The 21,046-nt window shown below is 41.2% G+C and overlaps 1 protein-coding gene across 1 annotated transcript in view; it reads right to left on the bottom strand.

The window, feature by feature from the left end:
- Positions 1-21,046, bottom strand: part of sema3d (sema domain, immunoglobulin domain (Ig), short basic domain, secreted, (semaphorin) 3D) — a 31,408-nt gene that overhangs the window by 5,998 nt on the left and 4,364 nt on the right. The window contains exons 2-17 of the mRNA XM_038706574.1: positions 17,623-17,880; positions 14,213-14,373; positions 12,234-12,296; positions 11,969-12,088; positions 11,721-11,814; positions 11,128-11,256; positions 9,501-9,637; positions 7,491-7,605; positions 5,988-6,057; positions 5,744-5,888; positions 4,897-5,119; positions 4,477-4,565; positions 4,294-4,335; positions 3,678-3,835; positions 1,350-1,414; positions 1,042-1,181 (exon numbers count right to left, since the gene is read on the bottom strand). Of these exons, the coding sequence (XP_038562502.1) occupies positions 1,042-1,181; positions 1,350-1,414; positions 3,678-3,835; positions 4,294-4,335; positions 4,477-4,565; positions 4,897-5,119; positions 5,744-5,888; positions 5,988-6,057; positions 7,491-7,605; positions 9,501-9,637; positions 11,128-11,256; positions 11,721-11,814; positions 11,969-12,088; positions 12,234-12,296; positions 14,213-14,373; positions 17,623-17,830 (1,959 nt within the window). The 5' untranslated portion in view covers positions 17,831-17,880. The remainder of the gene's footprint in view (positions 1-1,041; positions 1,182-1,349; positions 1,415-3,677; positions 3,836-4,293; positions 4,336-4,476; positions 4,566-4,896; positions 5,120-5,743; positions 5,889-5,987; positions 6,058-7,490; positions 7,606-9,500; positions 9,638-11,127; positions 11,257-11,720; positions 11,815-11,968; positions 12,089-12,233; positions 12,297-14,212; positions 14,374-17,622; positions 17,881-21,046) is intronic.

Below are 21,046 nucleotides of genomic sequence, written 5' to 3'. Positions count from 1 at the left end.
ATTCACCCCTGAGAGAGAGGACAGGGGACCAGTCGTGGGAGTACATAAGTGCAGTGGGAAGTGTGGAGAGAGACAAGGAGTGAGTGGGTTGAGTGGTAAGCAGGCCTCTCGCAATGGGTGGAGGGAGGTTTGTATGTTTTGATAGGGGCGGGGAGGGCACCGAGGTGCTGAGTAAGGTCTCTGTTGTCTCATTCAGGAGATGAGTGTCATCATCAATGAGTTCCTTTCAACACCGCAAACACAAACACATTATCTCTGGCCCTGTAATGTCCTTCTTTGCCCATCATGCTGTCTCCCAGGTTCTGAGAAAGTGACTTTGGTCCTGTGCAATGACAAACAGCAAAACTGAACTTCTTTGCAACACATCACTTTTCTAATTCACCACTCTATTTTGATGTCCAGGACACAACTGCAAAAGATCTCTAGTCTCCCTTGAATAACCGTGACCCACAGGGAGAAGCAGTTGGTTACTCAAAGAGAATGTCCTTCCTCACTTTCCTTCAAAAACAGAGGAGCTGCAGAAAATTCTAGAAAGCACTCATAAACATCAAAAATGACCTTATCAAAAGTTTGACCCAGGATTGCTCCCTTATTGCCTATAATTCCACAACAGATGTGACTTTTAGATATTCTACTTTGTCTACTGTATAAGCTGCACACAGCATCCTGTAGGTCCAAACACTGTTTCCCCAAGACAAGCAGGACCTGCAGCAACGTGATTTGTGGCACAAACACTTACTGATGGGTTCAAGGCTCAGACTGCATAGCAGTTTTTGGATGCTTTGAAGTAATTATGTAAGCAGTGGCAAATAACTGTCTTTGGCGTTGTAACTTCCTTGCTTTGTGACCTGGCATGAAAAATGTAACCCCTAAAGTACAGTAAACTCAAGAAAAGCAAAAACAAGGTCTACCTTCAGACTTCAGAGAGAGTGGAAGAAGAAAGCGAAAGAGTGAACGAGATAATTTATGTTTGGGTGGGGTGTGTGTGCATGTATGTGTGTGTGCGTGTACACGGGTGTAGATGAGTGCACTCTGTCTGACCTCCTCCCTGCGTTCAGATCCAGGTCTCTGTATGTACCACCGGATCTGGGCCTGTTGAGATTTGGGGATACACTCAAGGAAAGTGGAGTTGCTCTGCACCCCAAAGAGAACCCTCTCCTCCACCAGTCCCCCAACAAGACCTAAGGAAAACACAACTGTTACTGATCCAACAGTCTCTTGTCTGGTTCTAAAAAAAAGTTTTGTCTAGTGAGTGGTTAAGTGGTTCATTTATCTGTTCACTTGTGTGTACATCCTTCTTACAAAGACAGATACAGGCTGAACTTCTAAAGAGAACATAGTCTACATACTGTCCTCTGTGTCCCAGCACTGACTGGCAGGGTCTCCATGCTTGACGTCCTGTCTTCTGGCCCGTCTGGAGAAAAACGCACAAAGTTTATCAAGATTAGCTCATGTCATGTGGTGTCTTTTTTTTATTATACACCATACAATGTGAATGGTAATCTTACAAGGTCATCTGTACAGTATGACAGTTTCACAACCTCAGCACCCAACACATTAAAGTGGTTATCAAGGTGACAAGTTAGTGAGAACACAATCCATATATCAAGTTCTTCAACAAATTCTTCAGAGAAATGTCACCAAGATATTTTTTATATATTTTGTAAAAAGGTGGAATTGATGACTTTATTTAGGAACTAGCTTTAACACAAACACAAAAATAGCCAATCTGAAAATAAACAGTGATCCTTTTTAACCTGACACAAAAAATAAAGCTTATGCAATATTGTTTTAAAATAATAAAATATGTGAAAAACATTAAACCACATTAATGTTAACCCATGCCTGGTATTTACAGAACAACCATATTTTCTCATACAAAACAACATTCAGTTTTCTTCATCATTCTCTCTTCTGTGTTTTTTCAACTTATCCAGCATGTTCTGAAAACATCTTTACACATAAAATCAGTGGAGAAAAGAAGACAATAGAAGGTACACCTCACACATCTGTATCAACTGTATATTTTCTCAAATGTCAAATTAGCATATACTGGAACATAGGAATGCTATGCTGAGCAGAAGTGAAGATGTTGCCTGACAATTTACTCCAGCAACAAGTTTTCATAAACACTCAAAATGTGATTGGAAGTGATCTATGATTACTAGTACCCCTAAATGTAAAAGTAAAAGTGAAAGTATCCAACTTCATTCCAACATAAATATTACAATAAAAAGGGTTATTCTCTTGCTTGGTGTTTGCCTACTTGGGCTCCTTCTGTTTGTATTGACTTCACCTTCCGTCAGTCCTGTGTGATCCTCACTGACACTGTGAGGATCAGCTTTCAAAGAGCCCTTGAGACCTCCACTGCTACATATCCACACCCCACTGGCCAATCATATGGCAGTGTGACCTCTAACTGTAGGGTATGGATCCTGTAGAGTCTTGATTTGTGCAAGTAAGCATGCAAACAAAAAACACAAGGACTACACTCTGGAGGTGTGGAATGACAGTAGCATTAATCAGCTGAGGAACAGCACCTCTAATCAATGCCAAACCAAAAGGGAAAACATATTTAGAAAAAGCTACGAATGCTGCCTGACAGTCCCAGAACAAAGAACCAGGCCTGGGGCACACACATATACACATACACACAGAAACACCATGGAAAGTAGGGCAACAAAGGGTCAGTTTAAAGCAACATTATGTAGTATTTTTAATTTAAAAACAGCTACAAAATCATTTTGATAGTACACTGACTTGTAATAGGGTGAATGGCGTCTCTATCATTGCCGCTCCGGGCCGGAGAAGCTTCCTATGGCACTACGTAACAATCAAATCCCAGGCAGGATTTCTATCACCAGAACGTCATAATGCTTTACAGCAACACATTAACAAAACTCTTAAGCAAGCAAACTATGAGAAGAAGCAAAAAGTATTGAATGTACAATGTAAGTTCTTTGGAAAAAGTTAGCTCGGTGTTCTCAGTATGGATACCATGGCAGAGGCTGCTAAGAGACCAAATAAGACGTTTACAAAAGAAGAGAAAGAAAAAAAGAGAGTGGAGAAGAGCAAATATCGAACTGGCTTTTACTTGTTGGCGTGAGCAAAAAAATCTGAAAGGATGCAGGACAGATGGCCTTCTTTCTGTTGGAATAGTAAGTAATAACTTATTTGCTGACTTGATGTGTCTTGTGTTGTGCTTGCTTGATGTTTGGCTGTGTTAGCAAAGTTGTTGAAATCAGTCAGAGGTTTCACAGAAAGAGGTTTTACCACTAGTTTTAAATCTCGAGTTGATGTTAGCAAACAATCCATTGTGATAAAATGAATTTTTCAAAGGGGCTCTGGCCAAGAAACGCAGCAGGTCAGGAAGTAGTTTTATTTATCTATGTGTTGGAGTGTGGTCCTATTGACAATGCCAGAGTTTAGCATCATCATCACTTTGAGATTACCTGCCGGTGTTTTCAGTTATTTTCACATAATTTTGATAACAAAGAAATGAAATAGTTTCACAAATTAACACAAGACACTCTATTGAGAGATGCAGATTTGAGCTTCCACCAACAGTGAATGTCAGATCTACAGGCTTTCAACCAAAAAAAATATTAAATAGTAAATTCTCACACTTTTGGATAATGCTTCACAATGACTAATTAATTTTCAAGAGTCTAGCACACCTCTTGGATGCAGGGATATATTGTGAGCATGTGTGTCCATCCCAGGCGCAGTAGGGGTCTCGTGCCAGGCAGCATTCAGCACAGGCCTGACCATACAGGTGACATCGACTGAGTGAAACCTGGGCAAGCCCTTCGCCTGAACCGACGTAGAGCTGTTGCTATAATGAAACACACACCAAACTCTACTTTAGGGAAGGTAAACATACAGATCAATTTCAAGTTCAAGTTTAAAATCCATGAAGGAAATAAATTAGGTTAGAGATTAAAATATATGTGCAGAGAAAGTACAGCAACAGAAGCTGTCCATTAAACAACCGCAAACACTGGCGAGCATGTAGATACAAACACACACACGGGTCAAACGCTGCTAGAGATTAATGGAAGCTGTGATTGGAGTTGAAGTGTCTACTGACACTCCCGACCCTAAGATAATGAGGCAGAAGGGGGAGAGAGAGCCTCAAGAAAACTGGTAAGGCTAAAGAGAGAGAGAGAAATTGAATGCATGAATGAACTGGGGATTAAAAAAACAGTGTCTTGTGCCACATCAGGCATATGCACACGACTGAATGCACGTGAGAAGACATGCAAAAATAGCGTGAGAAGAGTTGGAGCCAACCTGTTTAGAAGACATCTCCATACTGAGGATTGGAGTGGGGACCTGCAAAAAATAAAACAAACAAACTTTCACCGGTGTATAAATATAAAATAATAATCGTTTATCAAAAAGCAACACGAATGTAAGTGTGGGTCGTGTTTTTGTATTTTGTATTTTTGTGTGTAGCTGTGGTGTGCACAAAACCTGGAAAACTTGGAGTTCTTCAAGCACCACTTCCTCTGTTGACCAATTCTCTTGAGTAATGCTCACCACCTTCAGCACTGAGCCGGCATCTACAACAGAGCGTGAGACATGAGAGAGGAGTGGTGATTGGAAAAAAAATCAAGCAAACAACACAACGTGTACTTTTCATTCAGAAGTGAATAATGTAAACCAGCCAGGTTTGAGCACTGTATCGTTTTCATATGCAATAAAAATGAGTACTTCCGGTCCACACACTCACACCCTTCTCTAAGGTACTAATGCAACCTTAGATTTATTCATTTTTACAACTTCAAGACAATAACAGTGTCTGCAAAATCTGTTTGAGGCTGAACTCACAGTGATCTAGTGCCCTCCGCTGGAATTTTAAGAGACAACTGTGAGGGGAGGCGTGCGTCTAACCTGTTCCCAGGAACATGACCTCGTAATGTCCATCCTCTGCCATAACTCTGTCCACCACGATCTGAGTCAGGGTGTAGTCTACTCGGACTCGTGTGAACACGGGTCGGCCAGTCAGGGGGTAGACAGAGCGATGCATAAGAGGGTGGAATCGAATGAAACTGACCACCTCATCTGGGAAGTCTTTGGTGGTCTTGATCCTTGGATCATATGTCTTGCTGGGACACTGGGGGGGCAAAATAAAAGATGTTGATCTTGTGCAAAAGTTTCAAAATCACATGATGATTTCATTCCATGAGTGTGTTCAGTATTTTTCCTATATTTCTCGTCAGTAAACTGACCAATGGTTTCTGTCAATTTACTGGTGCAGACCTCCATCTGGTGGTCAAATTAAGAACAGCAGGCGTCAAAGCACATCTGGTACATCTGTGTCACTCCTGCTCCACCTTTCTGGTATACTATAGCTCAAACACAGTCCTCACTGAGCTGTACACCTGAAGCATACACCAAATACTCCATACAGCCATTTCCCTCCCTTGATTACATTATTTAAACAAACTGAAACAAGAATTGGGTTAACATGCTGAGTAACCTCATCACAGGCAAGGTTATGTCATACATCATGAGGTTGCATGTGCAGATGTGAGCGTGCATACCTTACAGCATTGTGAACATTTCAACCATAAATCCACAGAGGCACACTTTTAAATTGCCATGTTTATTATTTTGTAATTAGCAAGAAAGTTGAGAATTTTATTTATCTAATTTGTAAAAATTAGATAGGAAGAAAGTAATTTTTAGCTAGGAATATGTGTGGACTGTTTGCCTCTGTGCCCTTCAGTTCACCCACCGTTCCAGGACGGGGATATGGTATCCTTCCCTCATATTCTACCCATCGGTGGTCGGGCCCCTCCTTGTGGGCGTAAGGTCCGTTAAACACAGCCCTTATCTCTGCCATGCTGTACACACACACTGCTGAGCCACGGAAAACGGAGCTGACAGGAAAGTAGACACAAGAGACCTGGTTAAGGCTAGGGAAGAAAAGGAGATACCACAGGTGGTATTGATGATGGTGTGGTGAATACTGAACTTACCTGGAGGTGGTAAAGACTGCATACACTATGGGGTTTTTGTCATCTCTGGTAGAGAGCAGAAATATGTCCTCTATAAGAAAGTGGTGGTGGGGGGGGGGGGGGGCATAAAGGTTATTTGCTTTAATTACCTTTATCTGCACATAAAGGTTTTGTTGGACCTCCATCTTGATTTTCATTTATATTAAGCAGCAACTGCAGTCTTATATTGGCTACTGCTACTGCTGAGCCACTGCTGGCGGAACTGGAAATTAAAGAGATGGTATTATGGTAATTTTCAGGTTCAAAATCTTTATTAGGGGTTGTACCAGAAAAGGTTTACATGGTTTAATTTTCAAAAAACACCATATTTTCCTTATACTGCACATTGCTGCAGCTCCTCTTTTCACCCTGTGCTGTACGCTCTGCTCTTGAGCTACAGAGTGATACATCTTACTTGTACAAAATCTTTGTTAGGAGTTGCACATGCGCAGTTCCCAGGTAAGGACTACTAGCCAATCAGAAGCAGAGAAGGGCTGGTCGTAAGAAACAAGGTAGTGTGATCCAAATCAAAGCTGCTTCAGACTGCGACCGTAACCTAGCAGATGGTATAAGTTACTCGCAAGTCCACAACCACACAACATCATTGTTCCACATCTTACCAATAGGGCTAAACGTTGAACTGTTGCCGGTGTTCTAACGATCTCTGCTGCCTTGCCGAAAAATGCTAACATAGCGCAAATTGATAGACTGGACTCTACCCGGCCCTGCTCCATTTTCCATTGCAGATAGTACCCAGAGATAGTTTGTTCCGCCATCACTTATCGTAAAACTGTCAATATTCGAAATCTACACAGCCTCAAAACTTCTCAGAAGTGGATTTAATGATGAAATTCTATACGAAAACTGTAAAATATAAAACCTTCTGTTGCTGGCCTCTGTCTGGTGCACGCAATGATGATGCGGTGAATAGTTAATATTTTCTCTGACCAATCAGCAGTCTGTAGTGTTTTCACCTTACATTTTAGTATCCCTCAGCTTGATTGGAACCTCGACGGAGGTGAGGTGATAAAAAAAAAGTACCAGGAAGCAGGTACAGGTACAACATTTCTATAATGGAAACCCAAACAAAGGCGAGTCGAGCCAAAGGGCCTCCGCTCAGACTAACTTGGTTTGAGGGCGTGCCTGACCCCCACAAGCTGCTTGGCAAGCTTTATGACACGTTTTCATTGTGACGTCACAAGTAAAGGAAGTGAAGGGCTGGACTACAAACAAGCTGTTTTCAAGCTGTTCAGAGCAGTGCACTCTGTGGGAGATGGGAACTCCCTTTGGGCTGGACTTTGGGCTTTTTCACTTTGCAAACCTGTTACATGCACAAAAAAGATATATAACTCAATAAAGGAGAGGGGAAAAGCCAAAAAGCATAATACCACCTCTTTAAGTGCCTTTATAAAGTGCAGGTAAGGTAAGGTAGTTTCTGCAGGATTAAACCCAGTTCACTTTTTATTTTCACATTCTCTCACTTACGGAGTTCATCAAAGTGTGTGTCCACTCCGTCTGGTCCAGGGATAGAACACACGAGTCTGGCTTTGAGGAAGGTGGTCCATTTGTTGGTCAGACTCCTCAGCCCACCCACATCATTCTGAAACACAACCACATACACACTCTAACAAAACCATAGTCAACATTGTGTAGCTTTCCAATGTGGCCGTAAGACAGCCACAGTTAATAATACACACTTTGTACTTAACCACAGCCTGAATGTAATCTTTCTAATGGACTTACACACAGAGACAACACACCCCATCGCAGCCTGACTCCGATTTCCTGCACTAATTAGGAAAATAAACAGGTGAACCACGTGCCTCTAGTATGGATCTGCTTATTTAACCAGCACAAAGGAGACCTTCTTGTTAGCATAATGACAGTCGGGAGTAATTGAAAGGGGAGAGGAAAGACTAAGAGAGTAAAAGAGAGAGAGAGAAGAGGGAAAAACATCAAAGGAGACGAGAAACAAATGGAAGTGCAGCGTATGGGAAAATCAAGTAAACTAAAATCAAGTGAAGCTGCAGATAGATAATGCAAGTTTTATCTTAGCATATGAATTACTGTTTTAGGTAGCGACCTTTGATTGAGCTAAGGTAAGAGCAGAGTAAGTGCACCTCTTTGTAATTCATAGAACACTTAAGAAAACCTCCCCATTAAAGTTGGCCGGTGCAAGTGGTATAGAAAAGACCGTTACGGTACAGCACACACAAACACACACTTGTGTTTAAGAGACCAAAAAAAATTGGAAGCACGTAATGAGGATGATTCAAAATAATCTTCAAAGAGGATTGAAGTGAAGTGAATTCATTCCTTTTACATGCAGGGCAAAGCACATTTACAGATAATGAAAGGGAAGGAAAAATACAAAGACCAAAATAGTGACATAGCTGAAAGAAAAGGACAAGGAGAGGACTGTAATCCAGAGGAATCTCCTTCCAGTCTGCCTTACAGCTTACTCCCAAGTCATAAATACGTTGAAAGCTTTTCTCAAAGAATGTAGCAATAGACCTCTGAATGCTACTAACGAACTGGTGTGTAGGGTAGTCCCATTTGAAATGACTAATGGAACGATGTATAGTATACAAAAAGGTTCCCAATCATGAATCCAGTGTCAAGTGTTGTTTTGACATGCTGTCAAATAAAATTTAATGGACTCCTCAGTACTACAGCATCTAACTACTACACTGAAATAATGTATGTATTCCCAAATTGATTCAGTTTAGGTATGAATTTTAAGTTTGGGAATGTTCTTCCAACAATAGACCTTTGATGACTTCCAGCTCTTCCAGTAGAGGCTGAATGCTCTCACTTTTAGTTACGCTGGACAAAAGAATCTGCCAAATTAACATAATGTAATTGCACAGCATGTATAAACTTTATCATGCCATTTAAATCAAAGTCAAAATATGTCTCTGAAATTTGGTACAGCTACAAAATATTATTTCTTCTTTAACAGAGAACCCATGCAAATCTTTTGAGGGAAAAAATGATGACAATGAGATGGCGACAATGAGATCTTCAAACGACATCGATCTCAGTAACAATGTAGGCAGCAGCACCATGAATGCCCTGTCAGCAGAGCACAAAGGGGCTAAACCATGATTTATCGCCCCTGACAGACTCTTTCAGATGACCACAAAAGAAGAATGTATCAGGAAGGCCTCCTCCTGGGGGACATAAAACACTTCTGTACTGACACAAAGATCCCTATCCGATCAGATCACTGTAGGAGTAATGGCTCCCCCACACACTGTAAGAGGTCTTGCACACCTTATCTTTCTTTAGTCCCGCCAAGTCGCACCTTCTTTAACTCTAACTTCCAAGCACAATTCATCCATGACATCCATGTGTGGCATCCTAGTTTGGTCTTTCATTCTTCCATTCCTTTCTTTCTCCCCTACCTGTCCACCCCTCCGTCATATCCTCCCCTCCCCACCCATGCCTCTGTATACCTCCTACTTTCCACACTGCTCTTGTGTAATATCTCACCTTGCACACACGAGCCACACGGGACAGGATGGTCTTGTCGTTGCCTTCCCACGACATCTCACGGAAGAAAAAGTAAATCTTATCATCATCTGGATTGTAGGTGTCTGCAATGGGGTGAGCAGATATAAACCTGGCCTCTAAAGACACGAAGAGGAAAAGAGAGAGGGGAGGGGAGGGTAATTGTCAGGTAATTGCTTTGCCATGCGCTGCAGCTTTGAGGTGGCGATAACACTAGATTTAGTGTGTTTATTTACAATCTTCTGCTTTTTCTAAAGAAAGGTCTGATTTATTACCATTTCTATTTCCAAAGCTACTGCACATAAATCTTCAACTTGCTTTACAGTTTGATACATGGACTAATGCAGTGATAGCCTGAATATTTAGGTTAGTTTAAAAGCAGTTTTGTTTCCTTTTCTATGATTTTCAGCCTGTCAAACTGCATCTGTTATGCAGCAGTGTGGCAGAGATCATCCTTTAGCTGGAACACCAAGGCTCAAAGATCTACCCTAGCCAAGTGTCCCCAGTTTTTGAAACAGTATTCTGATCCTTTAAATTATAAGTGGAAATACCACAATGTAGATATTTCATTGTAAGTTAAAGTCCTGCATTTAAAATGTATTTAAAGTAGGATGAATTGATTATTTAGACTGCTTGGGGGCAGCAGTACAAGATGTAAATACTGACAAAAAAAATGAAAATCTAAGTGCAGTAAATACAATATTTGCCTCTGATATGTAGTCAAGTAGAAGTAAGTCTTTCTACTATCGAAGGGTTTCTGGACTGATCTTATGTGAATTAAGACATATGAAAAACATTTATTAGTGATTTTATGATGTTGCACGGTGTGAAAACTACACAAAAGGAGGAAAGGAGACTATCAATAGCATGTTGCCATCAGTGTCCTGATTTCAGGGGGAGCTAGTCCAAGGGCTTAAGTGTTGCATTGACATTACATCAACATTAGCTCAACCCCTCAAAAGCCGAGCCAACCATCAGAGGGTGACTCCCCAACTGGAACAGCTTAATGTACGACTGCTAACACACTCGACAGAAGGTCATTGTTAGTCCTGCGGCACTGGAAAGATGTTCCACAGGCTCACAGGAGCAGAAACACTGCAAGAAATAATGTGCTCTTTCTCTCTGCCTGCCTTGCGCTAACACATGCAGTATATACACACTGAGAGACAGAGAGAGAGAGAGAGAGAGAGACATAATTACTCCAAACATCTCTGACTGTGTGGTTGTGAAATGTGGAGACCATGTGTAAAGATTTAGATCCTGTTGACAACTGCTGATGCACGACATCCCATCATCTCCCTCCTCAGTGATGACTGTGCATGCCCGTGTGAGTCTATGCGTGCGTGGCAATGCGGTTGTGTGACTAAGACCATGAACTTCGTGGCACACTGTAAATTCCCCTGTAGGTGTGGTCCATATTCAGCTATTGCATTCATATAAAAGTTTCAGCTAAATGAATAAGTGGGCTGTTTTCTCTGCACTGGAATGCCAATAACCATCCTGAGGGCACAGAGAGGCTCTTTGTGTCAGTAGAGAGGCTGGAAGAAGCAATAACAACTTTTGAGTGCACTCAGCATGTTAATATGGATATGTGCAAGCATGTGTGTACCATTGATCCAGTAGTCTTCAGAGATGTCTGTGCGTATGTAGTGCTGGTCATGTGGAGGGCCAAGGGAGCGTGTGAATGTTGTGTCTTTGCCCAGGAAGTCTGAGGATGTGCCCACATACAGGTACTGATCTGGACCAATTACAGAGAGAGGTCAATCAATCATGACATAATATATTCAGTACATGAAAAGTCAAATAGCAATATCTTTGTTTACATTTTTTTACAGTCCTATTCAATATGCACACCACAAAGAAAACAGATTGAACAGTTTACATTATTATTTAGCTTCTACCATTTCTTTGACTAACCTAATTGAACCCATTTACAAAAACACAGACTTAGAAAGGGACTTGTTTACAATTCTTTGCCAAGTTACTTTGTTGCTGCCTGAGAAATGTCTGTGTGACCAAAACAACTTGCAGGAAAGTGCAGGGAAAACAAATACATGAATTTACTCAAACAACTGAGTGGAGACTTGAGGAGAAACATAATTTGTTCCTAGATAAATGGTGCTGTGCAGCAATAAAATACTGGTGCACGAGAGATAAGGCAGGCGCAGGACTGCCAGAGTACTGTGTGATGGCTCATCTTACCTGAGAGGACTGAGGTGAATGGCTGCAAGGGATCAAAAGGACATTTCAACCTGCCAGACTCCACTGTACTAGACAGCAGTTGGAATACACCATCCTGAGAGATGAAAAAGAAGATAATATTATCCATCCATCCATCCATCGTCAACCGCTTATCCTGCGTACAGGGTCGCGGGGAGATAATATTTTACTTATGTAAATATATATGCTAGTGTCAAAATGATTCCTGCTGAGACTCATATCTACTTTACCTGTCTGCGACCAGTGATTTCAATGAAAGCACAGTTGGGGTGGAAGGCTCCTGTCCCACAGGCATAGACATGTGTTCGATTGTAGTGGTGGAGGACCCTGACAAAGTTAGCACACTCCAACTAGGACAAGAAGGGACAGAAAGAGCAAGGATTAACTATTAAAGACTGTCTGATTGAATACGTATACTGTATATTACACAAACACACACAATGTGTACAGATGTATTTTTTTGTCAAGAAGGGACTTCTGTTTATAAGCACTTACATTTGCATTTTTGCCGGCAAGTTTGCACATTTCGACTCGGTCCCGGTGAGCAGGCCAGTGAATCTAATGACAGATAAAAAAGGAGAAACATTTCATCTCATAATGTGGCATGTGTGCTCTTAACTTCAGATCATAAAACAGTCCTCATACAGGTAAGTTCTTAAGATTAGAACATTTTATCTACAAAGAATTCAGACACTTTCATTAAATCACTGCCAGACTATTGTAATGTGCTTTATAACCCGCTTAAGCCAATAAAATAACAATATAATGTGTTCAAGCTGCAATAGGTTAAAATCCAGCAGCCAGCCAGACTTCTCTCAATATCTGAAAGGAGAGTGCATAATACTCCTGTGTTCTCCTGTGCATCTGTATATGGGCTACTTGTGCATTTTAGAGTAGAATATCAAATTTTATAGATGACTTCAAAGGGTACTACCGAGTAAGCTCCTGACGCCCTAACCTGATAGGAACCTAAGTGTAGCCTATGCTCCTCTAGAAGGTCCTTATAAATTCACTTTTTCATTTTGTATTTTACTTGCCTTTGGTCTGTGCATTTTCCAGTGTTAAGTTTATTGAAATGTGCAATAAGTGATATTATTTAATTTTAGGAAAAATTTTCACTACTAGCTGCAGCATTTTGGGGCTTAATAAACAAGTGACCTCATCTATAGAATAACTATAGCTCCAGGTGCTGGTACGGGAGAGCACTGGACATATATCCAGCATCCCTTCAATGTAGCCGCATAAGTTCACACATGTATTATAACAGGCTTATGTGCTTAGCGCGTTACCTCGCTTAAATCCTACCAAGGAGAGCTATCGCCAGACTTACTCATGGGTCGATAGAGCCTCAACATGCATGCAAACACACTGGCGGCACAAATATGAAAACATCTTGTGATTTCAAATCATTGCATGCAGCTGAGGAATTCGTACAGAAAAAACAGTGTTACAATGTGATGTGTTGACTGCGCACAGTGTGTGGCCTGTATGAGGGCTTAAACTGATTTTGAAACACAGAATCTGAAATGATCAGGGGCCTGATATTTAAAGAGTGTGGTAAAAAGTTTACAACATAATAGATCTCTCCTGAAAATCGAGATAGAAAACAACTGGAATGCTGTAGTGCCCAAGGGGCCCTTTCCAGGTAATCCTCTTTGTTAACTGATAAACACAAAGTTTGTGTCTCTAGACCATATTCACTGTCAAGGGCCAGTCCCAAAATGCAGGGAGAATTAGACTTTTGGTGCATATCTCCCTGGCATCAGTATCAATGACCAGAGAGGCAACAGAAAGGCAACACTTTGAGAGCAAGACTATGAGTTAAAACAACCAGATAAAAATCAAATAAACACACTGTCGTCCCACTTGCGTATCAACCTCAGCTGCATAAACACACACTTACGTCTGCAAACACTAACATATGGCATCCATCCAAGTCCATTTGTGTATATGTGTAAGCGTGCGTGTGCATAATCCGTGAATGTGTATATACTCGTGTGTGACAACGTGATGACCCTGACCTCACCAGACAGACAGTTTCAGACTGCAGTGAAAGGTAAGCTATTCTCTAAAACAATACATGGCTGAATGCATTTCAGCTTAGTGACACAGTAATGGAAAAGATATACCTTACATCACCTAACTTGATGGCAAGTCTGTCTCTATGATAATGAGCTGTTCGCAGCAAATAGCAGAGGTTGTTAGGATGTCTCAAGTGACTCCAAGCTGTGAGTTTGCATGTCTGGGGATTTCAACGGTTACTGTGTATGGAGCACTATCTTTCAGGGGGTGTGGGGACTCTTATAACTGCTGTAAACACTTTAAAGTCTACCTAAACAACCTCTCAAGTATAGTAAATAGCTTGAATGGCTACAAGCTGCTATTTATTTATTGTACTAAATTCATTCTTGGCCTTGTTTTTCCATTCTATATATAATTTGCACATTGTATTATGGCTTTTCATGGCAGTGTACCTTTCGGGGGGCTCTGGCCAGATTGTCAGGGTCAAGCAGGTAGATGTGATCCTTGGCTCCCAGCAGAAGACGACCTCTCTCCTCATCCAACAGCAGCGATTGAGAGTGGAGGCCATCGGAGGGGCCCAAAAACAGAGATACACTGCCAGCTTTCAGCAGTTCTGGCCCAGAGAGAGTGACACACAGACACGGAGACAAACAAAGAGATTAATACATCCCTGCAGTACAGTGTATGCACATATGTAGCTTACATTAAAAAATTCAACATCTAGCATTGCATTACAGTACATTGTTAAAACTATTTCAGCAGGATTATGCTGTCAAGCTCATCTTATACTCTGCGGTTCATTCATACCGAAATCCCGAAGACAAGCACTGGGTTTCCTCTTCTAGAGAAAAACGTGTCTTTGCTTGACTTGAAACTCCCTAATCCTCTGTGGTTCAACACCTTGGCTACACTTGCTGATAGAGAAGAGATACAGTAGCAAATTATTCGGCCGCACTCCCAATAGATGGTGGTATAGTTTAAAGTTTATAGGTCCATTTCGGGTAGCTGAATACTGACTACATTTTCAATTCAGTACTGTGTCCTTGATCTCCTTGATCTAAGGAAATCTCTTCTATCACCAGGCTCTTTTCAGTGCGTCAGTATAGCAACATGCCTTGAATAAACACTGGCTCAATGCGGGGGAGTCCTGTGGGAGTCACTCTGAAAGGATTGACATAGTGATTACCCTCTTGGTGTGAAGGATTGGAGAGGTTACCAACCTTCAATATTTGAATTTCTAGGACCCCTCCACACCACACAATCCTGCTTAATACCTCCTCCTATACACAAACTCACATAGCACCCCCACATGCTCATATCTCTCAGCCATACACACATACACATCATGCCCTGCAGCAGACTAAACCTTACAGAGAGATTAGGCCTGCTAGCCCTTGGCTAACGCTAATCTGCTCTGTAAACACACCGCACTATGAGCCCATTGAAACTGCCTGCTTAGCTGTTGGGGCTTAGCATAGTGTTCAACACCTTTCTCCAAAGAAGAGCGCCCTCAACCCCCTAAACAACTCTTGATTAGACCCTCTGCTGGAGCTCTGAGGCTCTCTCATCCACACATTTATTTAAGTAAGACATCAGCACGCAGGCTTGCTGCTGACAGATTTAGGCTCTGCTGATCGACTAGTTTTAAGCTCTATAATACTATAATGTCTGCTATTGTACAAGTGCACAGTACGTAACACAGGATGAGTGAGGTAACGGTAATGCTGCAGCATCGCCTTTTGTCTGAAGATCAAACTTGAAATGTGACCATGAAGTGGAAAAGACGCATTACTGTAATGATGCTGCATATGCATATGTGACATGTTACATAATTTAAGCATCATTTTGAACATTCATTAAAAGTACTTACTGAGCATTGTACTCTGCATGTAAGATAGCTGAGATAAGGCCGCTGTTCATGTTGCATGATCACAGCCTTGGCATGCCATTAATATGCAGCATAGGATGTTCTCTCCATGGTTTCACAACAAACAGAGTGACTTCACAGCCAGTATTAAATGTTAAGTCAGTAATAGTGATAAGAAACAAATAAAGATGAGCTCAAGAACAGTCAGATTTAATGCACTCAAATATGTTCACTAAATGGAAGTTAGGTACTGAGCAAGAAGAAGGAAAATGTCCTGTAATATGTTATTCTACTGCATTTGACTAATTAACAGTAGCTTTTTAATAATACAGGCTACAAGACTAAGGAAAACATTTAAATCACGACTACACACATAGCAGAGGGCCACGCTGTCTATGTGATGTTGATGAAACCTGAAGTCCAGATGTGTTTTTCTGAGGAAAGTCAGTGAGTTTGGAGTAGAAGCAGTTGTTCTGGAGTTGTTCACTCAATCAGGGATGATTTCACTTTGATCATTTCACCCTTCACACATTGAAACCATGCTTCCACTGGAGGATGATGTGATGTGATTTTTGAATAGTGATTACTGCTGGGTGGCGTTGCTTTTGAAGAGTGTACACTGATGAGATGATGACACGATGTGTGCATGCCGTGTGCACTGGGTTGGGGAGGGATTTTGTTTTTGATAGATTCCTCTTTGCAAAGCCAAGAGACACACCCCAATAGAGTATCAAAAAATCATCTCAGAAATATGGCTCCATTAAAACTCAATCATATATGAAAAGAACTGGTTTGGAACAAACATAAAATGAGACAGACCGCTGAGCTAAATACTAGCTTAACTGCTGAGTAAACACTGTCCCTAGCAATCATTATTCCTTTAGCTACTTACATATATTTATGTTGGACATTCATGACATACATGTGTATCTATTTCCAGCTATCCAGGGGTTTTGGAAGCCTTTGACCAGAAGAGAGCTTTTGGAGGCTGAAGTCAGAGTGAGTTTACTTTTAGGTCACAGTGGGGATTCAACTTTATAGAGCAAGACTGAAGTTCATTTGTGTGGTTTCTTGTAGCTGATTCATAGCATGAGGGATGGATACTTTGAAGTTAAGTTTGCACTGGAGTTTAGAATGGGTTTTAAGGGGAGCAATAATTTAACGTGCCCCTGGTGGCACAAAGCAAACAGACTTAGTTGACACAAAACTAAACACATGGGCCCAGTGCACATTGCCAGGACCGGCTAATAAAACACACAACAGATTGAACGACAATTTCCTATGGACCAAGATCAACATCAAATGCATGTTCTGCGCGTGAATTAGACTTAACAGGACCGGACTGGACTGCAACAATGTTGTATTTGATTAAAACTGCAGGTTTATGTAATAAGGATACCTACATGACAGGATTAAGGGCTTGTGTTCGCGCTTCACAAAAAGTGACCAGGGTTCATTCATGTACGCATCAAACATGACAAACAGAGAATTATGATGTGGATTAATGGATCAGTAAGTGAGTTCTAAATCTCTCACTCTACTTTACAGTGATGTTTGAAAGACCATTTACTTTAACAGTGCATCTGAGTCTCCTAATCTCTCTTTTCATATTTTCCTCTTGGCTGTGTGCACAAAGCCACAAGAGGAATAGAGACAAGTGGAGACAAAATGTTACAGAGAGAGAGAGAGAGAGAGAGAGAGAGAGAGAGAGACAGAGCTAGACATGGCCTTTGAAGATGCACACTGAATGGCTGAAATGCTACCAGGAAAAAAAAATGGTGAACATAACAAAACATTTGAGGGAATCATAGGTGAGTTAACGGAGTCATATATCTCATGTCACTTTAACTATAACTCGAGCTAGTGGAAGTGCAACAAAGTGTATTTTGCTATCAAGCCCTGGACACATACTCTAAAATTTGGACATGTCAAAGCAAATGTAAATATGTAACAACAATAAAATGAGCAAACAAATCAATACTATTTCGATCTTACCTCTGTGGCTGAGTTTGACCCTGGGGACACTTTGCTTGATGCTTGCTCCAAAAGGGAGGGTGGCCAACAACATCAATCCCACTAATGGGACCCCTGAATGGGATAGTACCTTAATCCTCTTCCCTTTGCCGCCATAATTACTGCCAGACGAGCAGTGCAGAGTCCCAGTGCCATTCAGACGCTGATTAACAGAGAACTCTGTCTTCATGGTATGTGAATTGGTCTCGTTCTGTTTTTACTCCGTCCTTTTCTGTAACCCTGGAGGGAGACCGGAGAAAAGAGTCAAGCTAGGGAGGAGCAATCATACGTAAGTGTGTCTGTGTGTTCATGAGTGTGTGTGCAATCTCATTTAACTTCATGCAGGATATGTACCAGGTTTCTGTTGTGACTATTCAGCTGTTTCACCATGGATTCCTACAGGCATGTCACCTCTCTTTACCCATCCTACATCAGCTGTTGCCAGTCACTGGCTTTCCTTTTGTGTGGCCTTTAAATCTGTTTGCCCAAAACAAAGGTCAGGCTAACAAAACATTCACATTGTGCCATCTTTCACCCTGCCATGCCTCTTTCAGTTTCTCTCTGTCCTCCATCTTCTTTTGATGTGGATAACTCATTTAATCCTTTAGCTAAGTCATACTTGCCAAGAGTTTTAGCATTGGCTGATGGTCTTGTCAGGTCCTCCTTTATGTCCAGTAAAAAATGGGCCATGTCCTGTCTAGGACTTCACAGTGCATTAAAGAGGCCTGTAGCACAGACATTAATCCACCATCAATGAAAAGTGAGCCATATGAGTGAACAGTCATGGGAACACTCGCTGTCTTTTCTGTCACTAATAAGCAAGGACAACGTGAGCGATACGCACTAATTTGACAAAATTAAATTTGTGGCATTGTGGCAAAAACTCAACATTTTTCAGTTATGGTCAGTAGGGAACTTTAACATTTAAACATTGGAAACATGCAAATGTGACAAAGTTTCAAACCCAGTCATTTTGACCAGGCAAAGATCCCGCTGGGATTGAAAAGTTGTCCATTTAAATAAATGTAATGTTTGGAGCTAGTGGTAGGCATTGAGGAATAAAACAGGAACTAAGCTTTAATAAAGATTTCTTAACACAAAGAGCCTGAACAACTACTTATATAGCAAACAATGATACTTTAAAACCAGAAAAGCTACATGCTAGATATTGATGAATGTTCATTCTGATTACTTTCTTAATGAATTGTTACTGATTTACCCTGAATTGGGTGCTAATCAGTACAATTAAATGCATTTTAATAGTGTGTCTGTGCCACCTTAAGAAAAGTGGTACATGATACCAAGTTGTTAGTTTGAATGCATTACCTCATGATAATTTTACCCTAAATTACAATTGTTGTTTACGTAGTGCATCATCCTACCCAAGTACCAATGGGGTATTAACAGAGTTATTAAACCTGCATTCCTGCACATTCCATCTAGCTACTAATTAACCAGACAATCGATGAAGAAATGAATGAATGCATTAAAAGAATGTTTCCCCCTTTAGACCTTATGGCTACATCTCTCTCATTACTTTCCCTCCATCCCCATGTCAGATAACACATATCAACCTGTCTTGCAGCAACATAAACAATGTCAACCTAGATTAATCGATCCAATGTGAAACACACATCACATATCTCAAATACTGAAACGAAGCATGTTGCTTCCAGTTGGAGCAACTGGACAAACAAACAAGAGAAGACACAATCACCTTTTGGGTGTCTATGCAGTGCCTAGGAAATGATATACAGTGACATTCTGAACGCATACATTCATTCACTCCTAATAGATTTGCATTGCACATTAAAATGTAAAATGGCATGTTGGCAGACAGATCCAAGCTGTAAAAGTACTCTGGTGTTCTGAGTTCATTACTGAGAATAGGGGCATGGTGGCACCCATCCAAGCTCCCTGTAGTTTTAAACTGTAGAGAATTAGACTCTGATAAACAGATTGCTGTTTATCTAAGATGACAAATTGAGGCACCTTCACACCTTCAGGGTTAGAAGTACAGATATGGAGCTGTGTGTGATGGATGGGCAATCAGCAAATAGAGAAAGTGAGCAGGTTTAAATCTGCGCAGTCTTTGCAGTTCTTGTGGGTGACAGTGATTGTGCTGGGTGCTGGGGCTCATCCTCCCTACAGTGTCTTCAGGGGAGCAGTGACACGATTGCACCCATGTGAGTAGTGTTCAACTAATGTATCTCTCTTCACCGCTTGAGTGCCAACATCTATCAGTAGTACAGGCCTGTGCAGCACCCCTCTAGAAGAATACCCCCAAACAATGGAGATAGCTCAAGTGTTAGAAGAGGAGCATTAACAACTCTCCATCTGTTGAGAAAAGGGTGATAACAGTAGACCATCACGCAGGAAAAGACATAATATGTGCTTCCAGTTGGTCAATACTTTGGAAAGAGTGAATAATGTAGATGAAAAGAGAGATGAAGGAAAACAGGGAGGGAATGGGAGGCAAGAAAGAGAAGAAACAGGCAGCTTGTGCCATGTGGGTTAAGCTAACACCCTTATTTCCTGGCGGCCAGAGTCCCTGTTGTCTTTGGCAGCATGGCCGGCACACGGTGCAGGGGGTGATGGGAAACAATCCTGATGGCAATGATGACAGATTTAAAGCTAGCAACCAATATGGTGCTGCTGGCTTCTGATCTCAGCCCAACATATAGCATTTTAGAAATGCCACCACCTCAAATATATTGGCTTTTTCCAGTTTGGACTCAACATCAAACTAATACAGCGTTTATGTGCCATAAACAAGGGACAACAGATGAAAATTAGCCTGTTGAGCTAACTCTGGCTCATTTACAGTTATTTTACTGTTGATTAATGAGCACTGTCCATGTCAAATACAAAACAAATAAATGAAATGAAAATGAAATGAAAATAAAACAGCCATTCACCAGCAGCCAAAAATCTAGAAATAAAGATGCTATATAAGAAATTTAAAGCAGCTGAACTGCAGAAGTTGTCAGCAGACATGGGGAAGGAGCAGATGGTGGAGAACTGCTTTGGCCATGGGCATTCTCACACAGAGACCACCCCTAATGAGGCATTTAGCAACACCCAGGTGCCCTGTAGAGTACACTATTATCAAACCCCTCCATCTCCACAGGACAGAGTGCATTAGCACAGCTATTTGTCTTTATTCCCTGACCACAGGCATTGACCTGGCAGAACAACATAGGTAATTGTTTCTAGCTCTCAAGACATTAGTTGTTTTTCTTGGCAACAGTCAATCATCTTTTCTTCTTTTTTTTAACCTCGCATTTAAGCAAGCATGCAACTCCCCTGTGAGTCTGTGTGAGTTCATGTCTCATCGGAAAAATACAGGACAGCCACCAGGCCACACTGTTTGTGTTTTCGCTAAACACAATCTATAAAGCATATA

This window comes from Micropterus salmoides, unplaced genomic scaffold, assembly GCF_014851395.1.
Source record: "Micropterus salmoides isolate LMB-PRFRI ecotype aquatic unplaced genomic scaffold, ASM1485139v1 Ms_hic_scaffold_8, whole genome shotgun sequence".
Lineage (NCBI taxonomy): Eukaryota > Metazoa > Chordata > Actinopteri > Centrarchiformes > Centrarchidae > Micropterus > Micropterus salmoides.
This window is presented reverse-complemented; position numbering and strand designations above follow the sequence as displayed.